Source organism: Crotalus tigris, unplaced genomic scaffold, assembly GCF_016545835.1.
Source record: "Crotalus tigris isolate CLP2741 ecotype Arizona unplaced genomic scaffold, ASM1654583v1 scf7180000024119.3904262, whole genome shotgun sequence".
Classification (NCBI taxonomy): domain Eukaryota; kingdom Metazoa; phylum Chordata; class Lepidosauria; order Squamata; family Viperidae; genus Crotalus; species Crotalus tigris.
In genome coordinates this window covers 2,166,829-2,189,267 of record NW_024100396.1, presented here as the reverse complement: position 1 = coordinate 2,189,267, position 22,439 = coordinate 2,166,829, and the positions used below count along the sequence as shown (strand labels likewise).

The window sequence follows — 22,439 nt, the reverse complement described above, 5'->3', positions numbered from 1 at the left end:
TACCCTGAAGCAGGATTGTTGGGCTAAGAAAGCAGCAGCTCTCCCCACAGATTGGACAGGTTCTCTGATACGGAGCCTACTGCCAAAAACAGTCATGGGGGGCCTAAATAATTGTTCTTTCGTTTGTATTTAATGAGATGCATTGCCCAATGCTCAACAACAGAGGTATTCCTTTTGTCATGCTAACAAGATACTATTCATGCCCTGCTTCCTTTGATTTCTGTTTAATCCTTCCTGCTTCTCAAGGCTCCAGCCAGGCAGTGAAAGAGTTGAAAAGATGGAGGTTTGCACTGTGTGCATCTGTTGCTTAGATCAATTCTATTTGGCTAAATGAAAGAGAGGAAACAAGAGTTTCCGTGAGCAGCATTACAAATGCCACATACATTGTACACATAGGGGCAATATACAAACTTAGAATCATCAACAACTCAGAGTCTCCAAAGTGTAATCATTGAGAGCCAGTCTGGTGCAGTGATTGACGTTCTGGATTAGAAACCACGAGACTGCCAATTTTAGTCCTCCCTTAGGCATGAGAGCCATTTGGATGATTCAGGGCCAGTCGCTCTCTCTCTCTCTCTCTCTCTCTCTCTCTCTCTCTCTCTCTCTCTCTCTCTCTCTCTCTCTCTCTCTCTCTCTCTCTGCCCAACCCATCTCAAAGGGTGACTGTGGTGGGGAACTAGAAGAGGAAGCGTTATGTAGGCTGCTTTCAGTTGTATAAAATAAATATGAATTATAAATATAGAAATAGCAATCTGTTTCATTGTTGCCATATCAGGTGATGCAAGGATTTAGAAAAGCCAATCTGGAAAAATCCAGAAGATATTTAGTCTGCAATGTACAATTAGGTTTGGGGAGAAGCAATTTTAAGTAATGTATACTCAAAATGGCAGCTTAAAGGTGACTGTGGGCCAATAACCTACTATGCAAGATTGTTATTGTGAGGAAAAATTGAAGGAGTGTGTGCAGTATAATATATTAGAGCTCTGCAGTACTACAAATCCTCTTTGAAAAGCTATTTCACCAAGAATCACCTGCCTATAGTTCTTTGAAATATAGTAGTACCTCAGTACTTCACTGCTTCAAAACTTGTCAAATTTGATACACGACACATTTTGACATGAAAATATTGTCCTAGTACTCATTGTTTGTTTGGTACTCAATGCGCTGTGATAGGAAAAGAGAAGAATGGACAGGAAGTTGTTTATGCAGGGCCTCTGCAAAAGGAACGGGGATGGCCACAGAGGGCGGACAGGAAGTCGGCCATGCTGGGAAGGTCACTGACATAGGAAAAAGGACAGACAGGAAATCCTTAAACTTATACACTGCCCCATAGTGTTTTTAGCACTTTTTGGGCAGTTTATAATGTAAGCATTTTGCCCCCAAAATTCTAGATTCTCATTTTATTGCCCTTGAAAGGATGAAAGGCTGAGTCAACCTTGAGCCACTCAGGATCAAATTTCTGGCTGTGGACAAAGTTTACCTGCAATACTGCATAATAACCACTGTACCGTCAGGGCTCCTATATTAAATATATTGGCAAAAATAGTAAAAAAAATCGGTGTTTGGGGCTGTTATTTATAATTGCAGTTTATAGATTAAATACTGCAAATACACTGCATTGCAATAAGTGTATTTTATAAAGCTTTCCTGGTTAAAGCCATATCCACAATGATATCTCCTTGCTGCAGAACAATCCAGTGATTGTTTTCCCTGGATGACAGTGAAAGGCTGTTAATAATTTAATATATGCACTGTCTCCATGATTTTAATCTTTTAATTTTGATTAAGATTGTAATGTGGTCTTTTTGCAATTATTGTTCAACAGCAGACAGATACATTTTTGTGAATATTTTTAGACTCAAAATAAAAGTGTGAGGTCTAGCAAATGTGGTTGTCAAAATGAGCCAGGAACATACTGCAAGAAAATCTATTCTAGTAACATCGATAATGGTGGTCTTGATTATTTTTTTTTCCTTTGGGGGCAGTGCTGAGAAACAGTCAAGTAGTCACGTCTAAAGGATGGTTGCTGTAGCCCTCTCCTTCCCCCCCCCCCCCGAAAGAGTTGTACAAATAGCTTACAAAAAAAGAAGACAATATCCAGGTCTTTTAAATAAAATACACTATATCAATGTTACTACCATAGGAAAGAACATTCCCAAGGCTCTGTAAAGCAATTCCTTCTCTCCAGCATAATAATTCTAAGAATTATTAATAGATAGATCTAAGATTCATAATGAAGGGGTTCTTTTGGCAGTGGAAATTAGTTTTAGTTTTAAAAATGAATTGTATTCAAAATTGTTAGTTGAATTAATTACTGCTAGTTGAAATAATTACACTCTATAATCTAAACATCGTTAATCTGTTATAGCCATGGAGGACACAGAATACAGAATAACATAATTGGAAGGGACCTTGGAGGTCTCTTAATCCGACCCTCTGCTCAGGCAGGAAACCCCATACCATTTCAGACATATGATTGTCCAATCTCTTCTTAAAAACTTCCCAGTGTTGGAGCATTCACAACTTCTGGAGACAGGTTCCAGAGGGCAGGACAAGAAATAGTGGATGGAAACTAATCAAGGGGATAAGCAACCTGGAATTAAGGAGAAACTTCCTAACAGTGAGGACAGTTAACCAGTGGAACAGTTTGCCATCAGCAGTTGTGGGTTCTTCATCACTGGAGTCCAAGTAAATTATATCCATAGCATTTCTCTGGTCCACTAATTTTGTCAAAGAATACAATAAGATTTGTCTGGCATGATCTGTTTTTGACAAACCCATGTTGGCTTTTGGTTATGACTTTGTTTGCCTCTAAGGGTTCGCAAATTCATTGCTTGATTATCTTTTCTGGAATCTTCCCAGGTATTGAGGTCAAGCTGATAGGTCTGTAGTTTCCTGGATCCTTTCCCCCCCCCTTTTTTTTTTTTTTGAAGATGGAAACCACATCAGCTTTTTTCCAGTCCTCTGGTAGTTCCTCGGTGCTCCAGGATCTTTGAAAAATATATTTCAGTGGTTCTGCGATCACCTCTGCCAGTTCCTTTACAACCTTGAATTGTAATCCTCTGGTCCTGGTGATTTGAATTCATATAGGATGGACAGATGCTCTCTTACCATTTTCTTGCCTTTTTTAACTTATATTCCTAATCTGTTTTTTATGATACTGTTTTTGATAGGTTGGACTATTTTTTCCTTTTGTATAAAGACAGATGCAAAAAAAAAAAAAACACAGTTAAGCAGTTCTGCTTTCTCCCTGTTGTTCATTACCTTCTTGCCATTTTCTCCCATTAGTGGACCAATTATTTCCTGACTTTTTTCTTGTTTTTTACATGCTGAAAGAAGCTTTTTTGTTGTTGTTGTTGACTTTTGTCGTAATCCTTAGTTCATTTTGTGCCTTAGCTTTCCTGACTTTGTCTTTGCAGGCTCAGGCTATTTGCTGATATTCTGCCTTAGAAGGACATTTGTCTTAGCAGTTGTGCTCATATAGGTTGACCAACGCCCTCTCCAGCCAGCCAGCCAATGGGACAGCATCACAGTCTGCTAATGCCTCATTCCCATTCTCAGTCTTCACTTTGCCATATTGTCTTTTCATGGCCATAGAAAGCACATGGGAAGGCAAGCCAGATCCTTTCCTTCCAGGGGAAGGACAAGGTGAAGAAACCAAAAAGTCAGGGCCCATTCATTTCTACAGGAAGGAGGTGGGTGGGAAGCAGGACAAGGTAAGAATTTCTGCTGCTCTATCCTGCTGCTGTGGAGGAAACTATCATCACCGTGTTTTCTCTGGAGCATAAGCCAATATGATTAACTTATAGAGTTAATTGGTTCAGTTTTCCAATACAGCTAGAAGTAACACAGTGTTAGGGGAATAAAAGAGAGCAGCATCGATCTCAGATCACCTCATCCCTTATATGTAGAAAGGGCCTTAGTCTCTTATCTGTCCAAACGATAATTAGATGTAATAGGGTTTTTTCCTCCAGTGGCTATTAAATTATTTCACATCAGCCTGATAATTGCATGAGAAAGGGGGATTTACAATAGCATCTTTTCACTCACTGCTACTTGCATTTTTTTTTATTATTTTACAGATTGGGGAGAGACAGAAAGTGCTTGTTACAGAAGAATCCTTTGATTCCAAGTTTTATGTTGCTCATAATAAGTTCTACGAACAGGTAACATTTTAAAAATAAGAAAAAAAATATCCTTTTTGGCATCCTTAATTGTAACTCTCAGAAGTAATGTTCACAAATTTGATATCTAGCTTCCACCAACCCTGTGACTGGAGCTGTTAAGCACATCTGTTTTCTCCAAGTTGCAGAAAATAGATTAATTTAAATGATTTTTTTTTCTATTAATGGATTTCCTCTCATTGTTTTCATTTAAAAAATGGCATCTCTCATATTAAGATAAACTCTATTTAGATTATTATTTAGATTCTAAATAATTAGAAACATGAAATCAACTTCTAATTGGAGAAATGTTTTCTAGTTCACTGCTAGCAATAGCAACAGCAGTTAAGAGTTATATACTGCTTCATAGTGCTTTACAGTCCTTGCTAAGCAGCTTACAGTCAGCACAATGCCCCCAACAATTTGGGTCCTCATTTTACTGATCTTGAGCCAGTCAGGACTGAACGTCGGGCTGTGGGCAGAGTTTTTTAAAAGTCTAATATTGTCTAGTTTCTGTTATGACAAATGCTTTCAGATCTTAAGATACCACATGGCACTCTTTATGTTTATCTTTCTTCCTTTTTGAATGTAAAATTGTAAGTACTTTTCAAAGCATTAGGAAAAATAATCCTATTTTCTTTTAAAGATTCTTGTACCAAAGAACCCTGACTTCATGGGTAAGATGGTAGAAGTGGAAATTTTTGAAGCAGGGAAGCATTTTATGAGAGGACAGCCAGTATCAGAGGCTAGAGTGTTCACTCCATCTATCAGAAGGCCATATGCCCGAGGAGAAGTTTCTGGTTTAACAGAGGTGAGTAGTACACTTTCTTACCCCTTTTACTTAAGTCAAAAGAGGAGCTTTATCTTTTTAATTCAGTTGGTACTAGTAATTTTTGTTGTTATTGTATCTTTGTGTGCTTAAATTCTAAAAACAATTAATTAGATTTTTAGAAATATAAGTTTAATATGTCTGGCTTGGAGAAACAATAGTAATTTCAATTTTATTTCTAAAATTTGAGGTAAGTATTTTTGAAGAGGTAAATATAAATACCTATAATGTTTACCAACATTATTTTATTTTTCTGAACTTAAGAGCCACTGAAGTTCAGTTTCATTCCAAAGTGGCATAGAACTGATGGAGTTGAGAATTTTTGTCAGTTATGCTAATTTGCAAACCACTGTGTAATTTTTCAGAACTACCAATCAGAACTGTATTTTTAACAGTTTCATTTCCCTAAAGATTGACTGGGATCTTTATATAAAAATACATTCATTGTACTTAAGATTTATCCACTAATCTCACATGAAATGTTCCCTCTATTAAACATAGAAAAATCAAATTAGTATTAATAGTGCAACCAGAACCATGGATCTCATCCTAAAGTGTCAGTCACTAAAAATTATCCAGTAAAATTAGATAAGATAGGAGGAATCTTTGGGTGCTTCTATTGTAATTTATTAATGTAAAGTTCAGAGTTTCTCTCATAAAATATTCAACAAAATTGAATGTTCAATGGTAACATCTCTGTCTCTTTAGTCCAAAGGTGGGCAATTGATTTTTCCATGGGGCCGCATGAGAACATGCGATTGTGGTAGAGGGCCAAACCAATAGACTGGATTTAATTCTGTTCAATATAAATTTTATCACTTTATAAAAAGCAGTAAATTATATGGTTTTAATTAGCTGCTATTGATAAGAATACATGTTACATCTTATTTACATTTAATTTCTAATTTCTGATTACCTCACATAGGTCAGACAGGGATAGGAAAGTCTGAGATATGAAAATAATGATGATATATATCACTCATGAATTACTAGTGTGATACATAAACCCAATCATTATTTCTAGAGTTGCCTAATGAACAGTGATTTAAACCAGAGCTCCCAGCTTCAAATCCAGATTCTCTCCTCGTGGCTATGGAGTACTTTTATCTTCTCAATCAGACTTGGGTCCCAGAATAATTGTGATAATTTGAGCTTCCTGGGAACTTGTTCACAGTAAGATCTTTAAGCTGTTTTTCTGGTTTCAGAGGAATCTGTTTCATCTTCAAATGAAGCTCTCCAGAACCACATGAAATAACTCCGTTAGTTCTCCTTCCTCAGCTTTTTCTCTCAGTAATAGTGCACAATCAGTGATAATGTAAAAAAAAAAATCCCAATATCACAGATACTGTATATATACACACATACGCACAATATTTTAACTAGAAACTATTTAAAGTTAAAAATCTGAAGTCCAGAACACCAAAACAAATCCATCCATATAATTTAGCCTTTATTTGTCAATGTTATCTCAGCCTGAACACTTTAATTTTTGCACATTAACTTCCAAGGTAGCATGAGTTAATGAATTCTTGCCTTACATTAAGGCTGACTGGCTCTTGGTTAATGCAAGTTAGTAACTTTATTAAACTCCAAGCCGGGCCTTATATACATGAGCAAAGTAACTTATTGCTCACATTATCAAATTTAAGAAACCATCTTTTATTAAAATACCGATCCTACCTTATTAAAATATTTCAACATCACTGCATTATCTTACTATTTTTAGATCATCATTACTTCTGAACGATTGATATCCATTTGAATCCATGTAGAAGAGTCTAATTCAGTGCCAGATGTCCCAATAGTACTCAGTACATACAGATTATTTTGGTACAGGTAGCTGGATTCTGCAATTATCCTATGTTAATTCAGAGAAGCATTCTTGTTGGCAAATGCATAAAACTATGGACTGTATTTGCTTTAATTTAGTAGGCAATGATGTTATGATGTGGTTCCATATCAAGCTGCAGGTGCCTTATAGGTTCTTCTGGGTCTGGCTGCTGAAAAGGCAGCTGTATCAAGGCACCTGGATTTCCACTCGCTTCATTTAACTGTAATTGGTTGTACTGAGTTTGTTTGGAAAGTACTAAGATGCCATGATATTCAGAAATAACCATCTTCTCTTGAGCATTAAAAGCAGTCTTGGGGATATTAAGAGCGCCTAATGGAGCTCTATCTCTATGTTGAATAGCATGTGGAGCAACTAATTCTCAGTAGTTGTTCTATAACAATAAATTCTCTTTATTAGAGCTCTTTTAAAACCAGAGCACTTTCTTGATTCATATGGTGGCCCGTGGTTAAACTCACAAAAAATTCTAAATCCAGTTGAAGACCGAGAATGTCCAACCATCTGGACTTTAATTCATAATGTCAAGCTTGCTCAGATGTGCAGTAATTGAATGAGGAAATGGAGACAGACATTTTTACATAACCAGGATAAAACAGTTCGGGAGGGAGGCGCTAATAGAAGAAACGGGGCAAATGAAGAAGAGAAAAAAAGTGGCAAAACAGATGGGCTCAGGAAAACAAAACAAATTAACATAAAGTTACTGGAGCCATGCAATATATTAAACTCTGTTTTCTCTACCAGTGTCTGTTGCATAAACTACTTTTGGGTGGATTCATACCTGTTGTAAATCATCATTTACAAATCTCTTTACTAGGTTTACACAGTTTATTAAACCAACATCAAACATGATGCACGGACCTTATTATAGTGTGAATTTAGTCATTAAATCTGTTTCACGAAAAAAGAACTGTTGTCTAGCCTGCTAAAAGACAAAAACACTAGCTAGATTAATCTCTAATCTAAACCTATTTGCAAACCAATCCTGACAATAAGAGACATCAGTGTTGCTTCTTTTAATGCTGTCATCTGCTGGGATTTTGGAAGCATGCCTTCTCTATAGTGGCCCCTGCCCTATGGAGCACTCTTCATCCTCAAATCAGGCAAACCCCAAATTCTTCTTGCCTTCTGGAAGGCCTTGAAAAGCTGGCTGTTGTGTCGGGTGGGACTAGAGTCTAGAAAAAAAATCCAGATGTTGATATATAGAGGAGTGTTTGCTCTGAGGGGGCTGGAAGGTTTTTTTTAATTATTGTTGTTCTTCTTCTTTGATATACAGTAATAATATTGTTTTTAAGCCACCCAGGGTTATGATATATAATATGGGGAGTCATAGTAGATAGATAGATAGATAGATAGATAGATAGATAGATAGATAGATAGATAGATAGATAGATAGATGAGAGAATAGGTGTCTATGAATTCATTAGCAAATATCTGTATAATCATCATTGTAACCCAATGCTAATCACTTCTTTGATGTGCCAGATTATATGCTGTGTGAACTAGGAGAAACTATAAGAAACCAACTTGTAATGCTTAAAACAATCTTGTCAAAATTGAAGTAGTGCAGCCATTGTGAAAAACATATGCTGTTAGTAAGCTCATAGCCGGGGGACCAGTAGATAATAAATATTTGTGCATTAAAAATGAAAGCAAGGCAAGAATAATTATTAAAAACAACAGGAAAGAAATAGTTTTTGTAAGAGGCTCTGATGCTGAAGTGATCAAAGTACATCATTCAGTGTAAATCTGGTATGCCTTAGCTTTTGATAATTTAACTTTTTTAATTAATAAGAATATAGAATCCCAACCAACGTTTTTAGGATGCTTGGGCTGGGTATATTGTTTTTCAAACAATGTCTTTTTATTTTGTGCAGGAGAAACAAACAGGGTCCAATTTTAGAACTATAAGTGCCCTGGAAGCACTTATGTTGCCTTTTGTGTGTTTGGCAAATGGATCCATTTTCTACCATTGCAGATTTCACTACTTTATATATTCTAGAAGTAGCTCTGGTTTGCCATGCTGAAATTGATAGATATGCACTGTGAGTGGTTGCACATCAATGGCTTGCCATGTAAAGTAGCCTTATTTAAGTTTGATTTTGTACAATTTACTTGGTTGCTTCTAGATTGTGCGAATAAGCTTTAGCCAATTTGGAGACTGCATCAACTTCTTGTTGTTGCAAGATGTTACAATGTGTGTTGTAGTTGTTATTCCACATCTCTGCAAACATTAAAGAATGTTGTGGACTTCTCAAACTATATTCAGTGACAACTATTGAAAATCATTATTTTTTTCATCATTAATTACATCTGCAAATTGACTGTTTAAATATAGCTTGAACGTTGTCTATTTTTCATACCAATAGAGTATACAGGTAATCCCCAAGTTACGAGCATTCACTTGTTTGAAGTTACGTGATCGGCGTCCCCTAGTGTTTACGAGTGACCGCAGAGACTCTGCAATATTCACCCGATTCCTCTCCCCGTTCCCCACAACTGCTTCCTCCTCCCTTCCTGCCACACCGGACTCACTTACCTTGCAAAATCTGTCTCCTCTCTGCCGCGGTTTCTTTCCCTTTGAGGGAGAGGAGAGTCAGCTTGGAAATGCTTTTTGGAAGCTCCTGGGTGCCATAATATTGTGCGAGTTCAAACACAAATTCTTTGCAAAAGAGATCATGGCCCCAGAAGCTTCCATTCTGAGGGGGAGGGAAGTGTTCTCTTCGTTTGCATGCCTATGGGGAAAGCGTGGAATTGGAGTCAACTGGGCGCAGGAACCAATGCTGTCCATGGCCCGGGTGCACTGCTCGCTCACGTGCGCCAGCCTTGGTTTGAGGGCAGGAATGAAGCCTTCAACTGAGTGGGGAGGCATTGCGGGGTGAATACCCCTGGACCTGCGTCCAAGTTGCTGATGGTGGCGGCAGCAACATCCACCTGAGCAGCTATGATCTTTCCTCCCCAGCCAGCCACCCACCCTGCACAACCTACTCCTTGCTTGACCGGCCAATGGCACAAATCCTCACCTCTCTTCTCCTTGTGCTCCTCTCCACTCAAGTGGCGGTGGCAGCTTCAGTTGCTCCACTCTGTCCAAAACGAAGAAGGTGGAGGGTCAGAGCAGGATTGCTCTCAAGAAGACATGGATGTGCTGCTCACTCGTGTGCCCTGGCCTTATTGAGAGCAATCCCGTTCTGTGCTTCCACTTCTTTCCACTCAGATGGAGCAGAGAAACTCAGGCTGCTGCTGCTCAAACACTCTTTATCCAAACGCAGACCTGAGAGAGATTGGAAGGTCCGTGTGCCTGCCAGTGGGACACTTCAGAAACAGAAAGGAATGCCCCGTGTGACTGAGGTCTCCATTTGAATAAAAAGTGTTTGAGTGCCTATGGGGTTATTCAAAATGCATGGATTCACTGCGTTTTGAAGCTCCACGTGACAGTCTTTTCTGTTTCTGAAGCGCCCCACTGGCAGGCCTTTTCTCAAGCCCTTTCCTGGCAAAAACAAGGCTCTGAAGCGAGTGCACCCCACTCTTTCGCTCTGTTTCTGAAGCGCCCCACTGGCAGGCCTTTTCTCAAGCCCCTTTCCTGGCGAAAACACGCCTCTGGAGCGAGCGTGCCCTACTCTTTTGCTCCATTTTTGCTGGAAAAGGCCCTTTTTCAAGCTTCTTTCCTGGTGAAAACAAGCCTCCGGAGCGAGCGTGCCTCACTCTTTCACTTCGTTTTTGCCTGAAAAAGCCATTTCTCAAGCCCCTTCCTGGCGAAAACTAGAAGCATGAGGTTTCTTAGTGGACCAGAGAGGCCTTGGGGGCCTGTTCCATCACTAGCCCCCCCCATAGCCTTCCCCATCCTGAGATACCTCATGTGCACTTAACGACCGCATGTGTCTTAACGAGCAAGGGAGTGATCTCGTTTGAGTTTTGGAGTTATGAGTGGAATTACACTTGTAATTCGAGGAATACCTGTAGCATGAAAACCAGGCAGAAATTTAGCTCAAAGCTAAATGGAAGCTAACGATTTTCATCATCTAACCAAGCTTTTAGAATAAAGTATATTTATAAAGGATGGGGGTGACATAATTCCTAGGTGCTTGGCTGCCATTGCTGTTAATATTATTGTACCAATGGCAGATAGAAAAGAAAGAGTAAACTGGTACAGTAGTGAAAGAGATGGATCCAAAAATTTTTCCCGCAGGTAGAGGAATTCTTTTTTAGAATAAAAAGATTACTAGCATAAGGGGGGGGGGGAAGTTTTGAATCCAATTCAGTATTGTGTATCCTAATTATGAAAGGGTTAGTTTGGGTGATACATTATCACAATAATATTTTGAATAATTAATTAATGATTAAAAGAAAACTCTAGGGATCTAGATGATTTCAATAGATGTCTTATATAATCATGTGAGCACATTATGTGGCTGTGACAGCTGGTGGTTTGCTACATTTTTTTAAAATGGCATGTCTTGCAAGTTTGCTTTGCCTAAAGAATATCTTTGTTTAGTTTTTAAAAATATATTCCATAGGTATTCAGTTAAAAGGGGCTGCTGTAATATCCTATCAAAGACCATGCTAAAAAGCTATATTGAAAGACTCTGGCTGAATCACCAGAGAAGAATGCTGATGGTCTGACATGATTTCATGAGAAATCTCAATTGTATATAAAAATAGCAAGTGTAGCTTAAAAGTTTTTGTATGTTCATCTTGAGTCATAAGCCTAGATTCCTTAGTATGCCTGAAATATTTTTACACTTGAAATAGCTACATCTCTGGAATTATTTTTTTTTCTTGGTTTCCTTAGCATCTCAGCATAACTCACTCCAGATGTACTTTACCCTTTGGATGAACTAATTCTGCCTGCTTGTTCACCTACCATTAACATTATTTTCCATAGCTTAATCCCTAGATTCTCCATTAGATTTGGCATTAGTTGCCATTAGAACAACAATGGCAATAAAAGATAAATCAATCTCCAATTACACAATGTTATTTTTGATGTATGGGATGCTGCTAGTATTATACCCCTAGAGAGAGCAAAATTACAAAAACCTGTACAGCAAAAAAACTTTGTTGGTTCATGAGGAAAAACAATAAATCCACAGTTTGGTAACATTTGTATTAGACTCAACCAAAAATGATCCAAAAGAATAGGTGTGATTCAGGCTTTTCAGAAACTCAAGATGGGGAACACTTACAAAAGCAGGAACATTAATCCCAGTGTTTGAACCATAGATTTGCCAATGCCATGTTATCTATTCCCTATTTTACTTGTACAACATTTGTGCTGTATAATCATTGTTCTTGTTCTGGTCTAGCCAGTATTGTCCTTTACAGATTAAGTTAAACAGCCAGAAAATTTAGCTGAATTCAAGAAAATTTCTTGAAAGAGTTGGTCTGTAATAAGTTTTGACCTCTGTTGTGAGGATAGCCAGTGCAACATATAAACCCTGTTTGTGGCTTACCAAAGCTTTATCCAACAGTGCCTTCCAGTTTTGATGTGACTATAACTCCCAGATAGTGCAATCACAAGAACTATTAAAAAATAAAATTATAAGTAGGAAGTATCCTTTGGGTCAACTTCAGCTCTTACTGACTTTGTGGAACATCTGTGTGGTTTTCTGGGCAGAAATGTGAAAGTGCTTTGCCAGTGTTTCCAGATTTTGGTGTTTTGTTTTATTTTCAGACTTGTCTATTATCCTGGGATTTTCTTATAGTTACCTATCTAAGTACTAATTAGGTCTAACCCTGCTTCCCTTTTCAAGATCAGCTGAGCAAGGATCAAATTAAAAAACAATCAAAAGTCATAATTAGTCTAGCTAAAGGATAGAGATTAACACTCTGACATATACTTTCTCAAAATTAGAATGGTTATATGAACTATGGTTTGTTGAAACCAAAAAAATCCAATTATAAATAATAATTAAATAAACCCTAACCTCTTTGCACCAATTCACATCAATTCTTTTGAGAGGTAACTGGATTTTAAATGGAGTAGGTAACCAAATGTTTATTAGGGCTTTCTTTTTTTTTTTTTAATTGAGAATTTTTAAAAGTTTTTACAAATAACAAAAAAAGAACAACAAAAAACAAAAAGAAAAAAAACCAAAACAACCCTCACCCAACCCCTCCCAAACCACCCCCTCCATCCCCCCCCCAAGCTTCCCAGAGCTGAATATAGGCTTAATTAAAATTTTAAGAAACCTAAACAAGTTTTAACAACTTATAAAATAGTTAATAATAAAATATAAGTGACATAAACATTAAAAAGAAAAAATACTTAAAAAGGAAAAAAGAAAAGAAGAAAGAAAGAAAGAAAGAGGAAAAAATAGGAAAAAGAAAAAAAAGAAAAAAAGAGAAAACAATCCATAAAATATCAAAAATTATATACAAGTTATAAAAAAGCTAAGTAATATTTTTATATCCAATTTATGTTGTATAAAATTTATCCATTTTTCCCATACAACAAAAAATTTCTCTTTCAATTGCTCCTTTAAAAAAGCCGAAATCTTTGCCATTTCCACCAGATAGGAAACTTTAAAAAACCACTCTTGCAAGGTAGGCAAAGATTCCTTCTTCCAATATTGCCCTACTAACAGCCTTGCGGCTGTAATCAAATTTAACATCAATATAACCTCCTTAGCATCACAATCAGTCTTTGAGAAGTAAATCACCACATCTCTTGGCAAATTCTTTTGTTTCGCAATCCAAGAATTAACTCTGTAAATTTTTTCCACTTCTCTACGTAATCCATCTTTATCCCTATTCAGAGCAACAGCTAGATCATTCATCACCATCTCCATCAGGTCTTGATTCATGTCTTCTTTAAGACCCCTAATTCTCAAAGCATATTCCATTTGCCTATACTGAGACATAAGAATATCCTCTTGTGAAGTTTCCATCTTTTTTTCCATATCTTGAAATTTATACTCAAGGAGGTCTACTTTCTCTGCAACTTCTTCCACTCTGGAATCCAACTTCACAACCACAGAAGCCAATCCTGATAAAGCTGTAACTATGTCTTCCCTCAGAATAATATTATTCTCTACTAAAAGCTCCTTCATTTCCTCTTTAGTTTCAGATTTATTCTGTTCAAGAAGATCTTTGTTCTGTTTAAAAAGGTCCTTCATTTCCTCTTTACTTTCAGACTTGCTCTGTTCAAGAAGTTGCTTCATTTCCTCCCTGATTTCAGCTACAGCATTTCCCATTATATCTTTAATATCTTGTGCAGACAAGGCTGGCAAGGGAGGAGAAGATGGAGGTGTAGCCTTAGATTGCAGCACTGGTGGTGTAACTTTAAGTTGTTGTACAGTTGCAATTACAGGGGAAGAAACCACCTTAGAGACTATAGAAGCTGGTTGTCTCTTTGAAGCCATTTTTTTAAAAGTCTTATTCTCTCTTTCTTTCTTCTTAAAAAAAAGATACTAAAATCCTTAAAATTAAAAAAGGGACCAGGGAGAGTGCAAAAAAAAAAAAAAAGAAAAAAACTTCCAAAGCATTTTAAAAGAAAAAGGAAAAAAGAAACTTGAAAAAGAAAAAAAACTGTGCTCATTTAAGTCCATTCTTTCTTTCCAGAAAGGAAAAAAAAAGCACTTTCAAAACACCATTTTACTTTCACTCTCACTCTCCACCGAAAAAAAACAAAAAACAAATCAGCATAAGCTAAAAAAGAAATAAAAAGAAATACAACTCTAACTCTAAGTAAAATCCTTTAAACAGTTCTGTCCGCTTTAAAAAATCACTCACCAGAAAACTTTAGGCGCAGAGATGGTAGCGGCGTTTCACTTTGTTTCCAAAGAAACAAAGACAGCTGGGAGGTGGAGAAAGCACAAACTCCGAGGGAACACTCTTTCTACCCCCCCAAAAAAAGAATCCAGGGGGGGGTTAAGAGGTTCTATCTCTATTCGTGTGGTCTCTACCCCTTCCCTTCGCCCGGGAAGGGGATTTCGAGCCGCGGGCCAGCTGATGCGCGCTGTGCTCCGCAGATCTGACGCCGTCCCAGGAGGACAGCTACAAAGTAGCCGCCATCATCGTCGCTGACCACCGGAAGCTCCGGCTTTCTTTTTCATCTCATAGTTTTTTGGCTTCAAGTCGTTTGACTTAATTTCCAGTAGAGGAGTCATTCAGAAATATTTTATAGTAATCAATTTATAACAGTCTATTCCATGCTATTGAAGCTTTCGAAATGTATATATCTAAGATACAGATATTGCCACTGTAAAAATTCAGAATACCTAAAATAACTCCTGAGTTTTATCTCAATAATGAAAAAATGGGTCCATATTCTGAATTTTACAAGCAGATGGTTTGACCCTTAAACTTTTGATTAATATTTCCTACCATGCACTTAGTATATATTACCTAATACATTTTTAAATTTGTGGGCATTTTTGAGAGAAATAAAAGTTACATAAGAACATAGTGTTCAAAGTTGACTGATACCCATCAAATCAGTGACCAATTATAAAATGTTTAACAGGGCTTTCCTTTTTCATCTCATAATTTTTTGAATCCAACAAATTTGATTTAGTTTCCAGTAGAGGAGTCATTCAGAAATATTTTATAGTAATCAATTGTATAACAGTCTATTCCATGCCATCAAAGCTTTCATGTTGTATATGTCTAAGATACTGGTATTGCCACTGTAAAAGGAAAAGATTTATATAATCTGAAAAGAAACGAGAATATAAACATTAGCTGCTTTATCTAAATCAGACCATTTAGTTTGATATTATTTCTAGTAGTATTTCCGAATGGGCACTTTTCCTAGCAACGTATGGAGCATCAGAGATTTAATCTTGGCCATTATGTGTGCAAAGTTCATTCTGTATCACTAAGCATGAACTTTGAATGTCATTGGAATAGCAAAGTGAAGGCACCTTCTCCAGCATGTCCTCCCTTAGGGACACAGGGCTTTGGTAAGTCCCACTAGTGGAGTCTCCATCCAATCATGCTGGAGAAGGGGCGATGTCTTATCTGAACACCTTTTCTCAGCATGATGATGGAGACTCCGCCCCGTCCCAGATAAGGTCAGTTGGTCCTGATTCCAATAATGGAAATGCAATTGGATGGGCTAATGTCTGTACATCGACTCAGTCTCAAACTGGGACATGGGGACACAGTAGAGGCATGACTTTAACTCTGACTTAGTCTTATTGGAGCAGCAAGATTAAGACAACCCACTAGTGGAGTCTCCATCATCATGTTGAGAAAAGGCGTTCAGGTAAGACAACGCCCCTTTTAGTGAGTTCAACTCCAGCTGACTTTGTGAACAAGTCCATATAGTTTTCTTGACAATACAAGAGTGATTTGCCACTGCCTTCCTTTGGGGTGTTTTTCAACTTCCCAATATGGTCTGAGATTTTCTGCTGGTTCCCAAAAAGGTTAAATGCATAGCTTTCCATGGCTACCTCACTTAACTTACTGAGCTTCCACTATCATTCTGTTGGATGAAATATTTGTAATCCAAGTCTGGTACAAGTTGTAAATCAATGCCTGATTTCTGGAGATTTGCAAATATTTTTTCAAGACATTTAGACTTTCATCCTCTTTTCAATCTGAATTGGACAATAATGCTATTTGCATTAATTCTGAAAATATTAGAATTCCCCTGCAGTGATCTCTCTCATTTACATGTAAGAAAATTATCTACTTCTCTGATGGCCTTACTTTTTCAGCTACTATTTCTAGCTGAAATTAATGGTAACACTCTGGAGGATCAATTCCTAGCTTAGCTGCTGCTTAACTGAGCTACAAGGATGCAAGTCACATTTCACTGAGATAAATTTGAACAGGGAAGTCTATCTACTTGCAAAAAGAAAAAAGAAAAAGATAAGGAACACCATATGTGAAGAATAGTTTTTCCTCTACATGAGCAATCATACAATTCATTGTTATGTTATACATTAAATAGTGATCTCAGTTATCCAAGTATCACAGCTTCTGTAGCCAAAATGGCCTTTCTACATCAGGCATGTCCAACGTTTTGGCTTGTCTGGGCCTCATTAACCCATGGCTCAAGGGCTACATGCAGTCCTGGAAAGCAAGTAATATGGCCCCACAAGATCATAAACCTTTAACATTATTAAGTCCATTAACTATATTATGTATTTTATATGTGGCCCAAGACAATTCCTCTTCACTCAGTGAGGCCCAGGCAAGCCAAAAAGTTGGATGTGCCTGATGTAGAAGGGCCATTTTGGCTACATAAGCAGTGACAATTGAATAACTCTGATCACTATTTAATGTATGTGTTCGTTTGTTTGTTTAGAAAATTTATACTGCCACCTACTTGCACATGGCGACTCAAGGCGGCTTACAGGACATAAAAGCACAATATTAAAAAAATTAAAAAAATAAACATAAAAATAATAAAATAACCCTCCCCCCATCTGTCCACCCTAGCAATATCACACATTCATACCAGCCATTTAATGGACTCCATCCCACTCTGGGTTCCCCAGGCCCACTGGCAGAACCTTCAGGGCCTTCCAAAAGAGTGTTAGAGTGGGTGGGGCAGTCTAATGTCTGTAGGGATGATGTTCCAGAGGGAGGGAACCACCACCAAGAAGGCCCTTCTTCTGGATCCTGCCGGACATATCTCCTTAGGGGACAGGACCCACAACATTTCTTGCCTACCTGCTCTAATATAACAATGAGTTGTCTGATTGCTCATACAGAGGAAAAACTATTCTTCGCGTATGGTATTCCTTACTATTATCTTTTTTTTTAGTAAGCAGGTTTTAAGTTTTAGATTTCCCTGTTCAAAATTATCTCAGTGAAATGTGACTTGCATCCTTGTATCTCAACTGAGCAGCAGCTAAGCTAGGAATTGGTCTTCCAGAGTGTTACTATTAATCTTTAGCTAGAAATAGCAGCTGAAAAAGTAAGGGCACCAGAGAAGTAGATAAATTTCCAAAGCTCTCTTGTAGGAGCAACATATTGCCCATTCCTTCAGGGTTATTATGTATGTTAAGCATTTAAAAAAAATGTGCTTATCTTCCTGGAAGATTCTTTTCACCAGAAGAGTTTAACATGCATGTCTGCACATAAACAAAGGGGCTGAAAATTTGGTAAGCTTGTAAGCATAGATTAATAGCTCACAATTCCCTTGGAGTTAGATTCATGCTCCCGTTTCCTTAGAGATCCCTTTAGTATTTCAAACTACTGTGGTGGTGCCTGTGTCTGAGAAAGTAACAGCCAAAAATAACATCTGAAAACATTAACTAGTCAAGGTCAAAAAGTTTTTGTACTCCTTTCTCCTCTGGGCCTGTCTCATATGGTTGTCATTTTCAACTGTCCCTCCTATGTTTTCTTTCTTTGAACTGGCGATAAGGTGGTTTTGGCATTACCATTTTCTATGAAACTACACAGGGTTTCACAAAACCAATTACGAAATACAAGAGAGAACCGGCTGTCAGAATTCCTACTAAGCTTGTAAATGCAACAAGAGACTCAGCTCCTAGGAATTATATTGCCTACAGTGGCTGAGATTGTATGCATGTGATACAGATAGATTGTTTCCAGAGTAAACATTTTAAAGGATTTAATGTAACTAACCTGCAGAGAGAAAGAAATTCTTTTTTTTCCCAGTCCTAGTGATGCATGAGTATTAAAAAAGCATTCTTGCAAATATAATTATGGCATGCCTCTTGCTGTCTTGTCTGTTACATATTGATAAGCTTATATTGCTGGCAGCACTTCCTCTTCAGCAGCTCAAGTTGGAAGAACGGGAGAAATGCTGCTTTTCACATCTGAATGGAGTTTTGAATGTTTAGTTAAAAATTATAATTTGCCATGGTATGAAAAAGACAGGCATTTTTGAAATATATCTGTTTATTTGTCAGTTTATTTCTGACATTTATATCCTACCTTTCCTCCAAGAGTTCAGGGCAGCCCACTGACAATGTCCCCCGGTTCCACTTCCATAGCAACAACAATGTTAGATAGGTTGGACTGAGAGAATGACTGGCCCAGAAGCACCCAGTGAGTTTCCATAGCTAAGGATGGCCATGGGTTTCCTGGATCTCCCCAGTACTAATCAAACATCTTAGCCACTATAGTTTGCTCAAATCCCAAACTCATATCCAGGTTTTAGAGCAGGGGTCTTCAAATTTGGCCCTTTTATGACTTGTGGACTTCAACTCCCGGAATTCCTCAGCCAGCATGCCTGGCTGAGGAATTCTGGGAGTTGAAGTCCACAAATCATAAAAGGGGCAAGTTTGAAGACCCCTGTTTTAGAGTGAAAGTCCCAAGCCAATACGAAGATTTGTGTATGTTTGTTATTGAAATGCAGGGGATCTTGGTTTAATTAGCATTCATTCCACAACCATTCAAGCATGTGATGATGCTGAATGAGTGCTAGCTACCACCAGTGCTCAAAGTCCTGGCTATTGCAGCAGTCCTCTGGTCCTGTGCTTGTGATCTGGGCACTTAGCGACTGGCCATATTTCTGACTGTTGCAGCATTTTGTGGTCATGTGATCCCATTTTGCCAGCTTCCTACAAATAGAATCAATGGCAAAGCCAGCATGAAATCGGAAGTTGTGTTTGTGTGAGGTCCTTGTTCACTGATCCCAGGGTCCTCATTTAACTATGGTAACCGGGGGCTATTAAATTCAATATAATGCAAACACAAGCAATAGAAAATAATTCAACCAATGTCCTAAACTTCAAAAGAGCTGATTTTAACAAACTCAGAGAGAACCTAGGAAAGATTCCATGGATGAAAATCCTAAAGGGGGAAACAATTCAAGAAGCATGGGAAACTCTGAAAAATATGATCATAGAAGCCCAGTCCAGCACAATACCACTAAAAAAGAAAAACAAGAAAGTCAAGAAGAAACCAGCATAGCTGCACAAAGATGTCTCAGACAAACAAAGACAAAAAGGACAAGTACAAAAAATGGAAAGAGGGACACATAACTAAGGCTGATTATCAGCTGACAGCCAGAAAATGCAAAGACAAAATCAGGAAAGCAAAGGCTCAGAATGAACAAAGACTTGCAACAGAAATCAAGGATAATTAAAAAAAAAGGTTTTTCCAACATATTAATAACAAGAAAAAACTCAAGGAAACTGTAGGTCCACTAAAGAGAGAAGATGGCAAGGAAGTAACAAGCAATAGGGAGAAAGCAGAGCTGCTTAACTCATTTTTTGCATCAGTCTTCACACAAAAAGAAATTATAGCACAACATACCAAAAAAATACTGCAAAAGACAAACTAGAAATAAAAATTAAAATAAGCAAGAAAATGGTAAGAGAACACCTATCTGACCTTGATGAATATAAATCACTAGGACCCGATAGATTACATCTCAGAGTTCTGAAGGAGCTGGCAGATGTTATTTCAGAACCATTGCACCATATCTTTCAAAAATCCTGGAGCACCAGGAAAGTACCTGAGGATTGGAAAAGGGTTGATGTGGTTCCCATCTTCAAGAAAAAATGGACCCAGCAAATTACAGACCAATCAGTCTAACATCAATACCTGGGAAGATCCTGGAAAAGATAATCAAAAAACAGATCTGCAAACAACTAGAAGCAAACAAACTTATAACTGGTAGCCAGCATGGGTTTGTTAAAAACAGATCATGCCAAACCAATCTTATTTCATTCTTTGATAAAGTGACTAAATTAGTAGACCAGCAAAATGCTGTGGACATAGTATACTTAGATTTCAGTAAGGCATTTGACAAAGTAACCACAATCTACTGCTTGGTAAGCTAGAAAAAGATGGAATAGACAACATCACCACCAGATGGATTTGTAGCTGGCTGACAAACCGTACTCTACAAATAGTCCTCAATGGTACTACATCCACATGGAGAGAAGTAAGCAGCGGGGTACCACAAGGCTCCATCTTAGGCCCAGTACTCTTCAATATCTTCATCAATGACTTAGAAGAGGGAATAGAAGGGGAACTCATCAAATTTGCAGATGACACTAAACTGGCAGGAAGAGCCAACACTCCAGAAGACAAGCTCAGGATTCAAAAAGATCTTACAAACTGGAACAATGGGCCCTATCCAACAAAATGAGTTTTAATGTAGAGAAAAGCAAAGTTTTACATTTAGGCAGGAAAAATCAAAGATATAAATACAGATTAAGTGAGACCTGGCTCAAAACAATAACTGTGAGAGGGACCTTGGAGTCTTAGTGGACAATGAGCCAGCAATGTGCAGCAGCAGCCAAAAAAGCTAATATAATCCTGGGTTGCATAAACAGAGGCACAGAATCAAGATCATGCGATGTATTAGTACCGTTTTATAAAACCCCTGGAATGCTGCAACCAATTTTGGTCACCATACTACAAAAAAGATGTTGAGAGCTTGGAAAAAGTTCAGAGAACAGCAACTAAGATGATCCAAGGTCTGGAGACTAAAACATACGAAGAACGGCTGCAGGACTTGAGTTTGGCTAGTCTAAAGAAAAGAAGAAATAGGGTGACATGATAGCAGTATTCCAGTATTTGAGGGGCTGCCACAAAGAAGAGGGGGTCAAATTATTCTCCAAAGCACCAGAGGACAGGACAAGAAACAATGGCTGGAAACTGACCAAAGAGAGAAGCAACCTGAAATTAAGGAGAAACTTCCTAACATTGAGGACAATTAATTAGTGGAACAGCTTGCCTTCAGAAATCATGGGTGCTCCATCACTGGAGGTTTTTAAGAAGAGGTTAGACAGTCATTTGTCTGAGATGGCATAGGTTCTCCTGCTTGAGAGGGACTGGACTAGAAGACCTCCAAGGTCCCTTCCAGCTCTATTCTGTTCTGTTTTATTCAACTGTCATTGCTACATGATTCGGTCACAAAGCATCGTTCTTTACAACTGCATTGCTTAGTGACAGAAATTCTGATCCCAATTACTACTGCTAAGTGGACACTACCTGAACAAGGGAAGAGCAAACTATCTTCTTTTGCTTATACTGAACTTCCTGGAAGTCAATTTAATTCTATAAATTATAATCTTATTTGATGCAAAATAAAAAATTATGTTCATAAATATAATTTTAATTGAATTCTTTCATAAGCTCGCTGCTCTTCTGACTTCAGATAATAAATGATACGGGTTAAATACAACATTGCTGGTGAATGTGAACTAACTGTTCTTATAGCCATATTTTTAGTATAATAAATAATGACTCACTGTATTTGGGGATATGCTTTATTAAAAACATTTTTATGGGTATTATATCAAGATAGGAGAATAAATAAAATGGAGTATACATGGGTGGAATATGCCCACTATACAATCAAATAACAGAGATTTTTCTGGCAAGCAATCTACTCAGCTATTTCTGGAAAATGGTTATAAACATGGGGTAGGATCTCAACTTTCCAATTTGTTTCAAAATAGTTCTATTAAACTAGAATCTGAAGCTGTCGGTGCCCTTCTTGGCAGTTTCCCATAGATGTTTGTTGACTGCCATGGACTGATAAGGCTGTTATTATGTATTTAACGTTTATAAAGCACCCAACATTTTTGAACTGCTCTCTGCAAAACCTCAAAATAGACAACACTTGCTCCCGACAAGCTCTGAAAGTAATCAACATGATACAAAAAGGAAAACAGATAGAGTGGAAACAGACAGCAAGCACTGGAGCAATAACTTCTTA

At 37.7% G+C, this 22,439-nt stretch overlaps 1 protein-coding gene across 2 annotated transcripts in view; it reads left to right on the top strand.

Annotated features, from left to right (window-relative positions):
• Window positions 1–22,439, top strand: part of CDKAL1 (CDK5 regulatory subunit associated protein 1 like 1) — a 310,567-nt gene that overhangs the window by 274,068 nt on the left and 14,060 nt on the right. For both annotated transcript variants that reach the window (XM_039322660.1, XM_039322659.1), the window contains 2 exons: window positions 4,083–4,166; window positions 4,810–4,974. In XM_039322660.1, coding sequence (XP_039178594.1) covers window positions 4,083–4,166; window positions 4,810–4,974 — 249 coding nt within the window. The remainder of the gene's footprint in view (window positions 1–4,082; window positions 4,167–4,809; window positions 4,975–22,439) is intronic.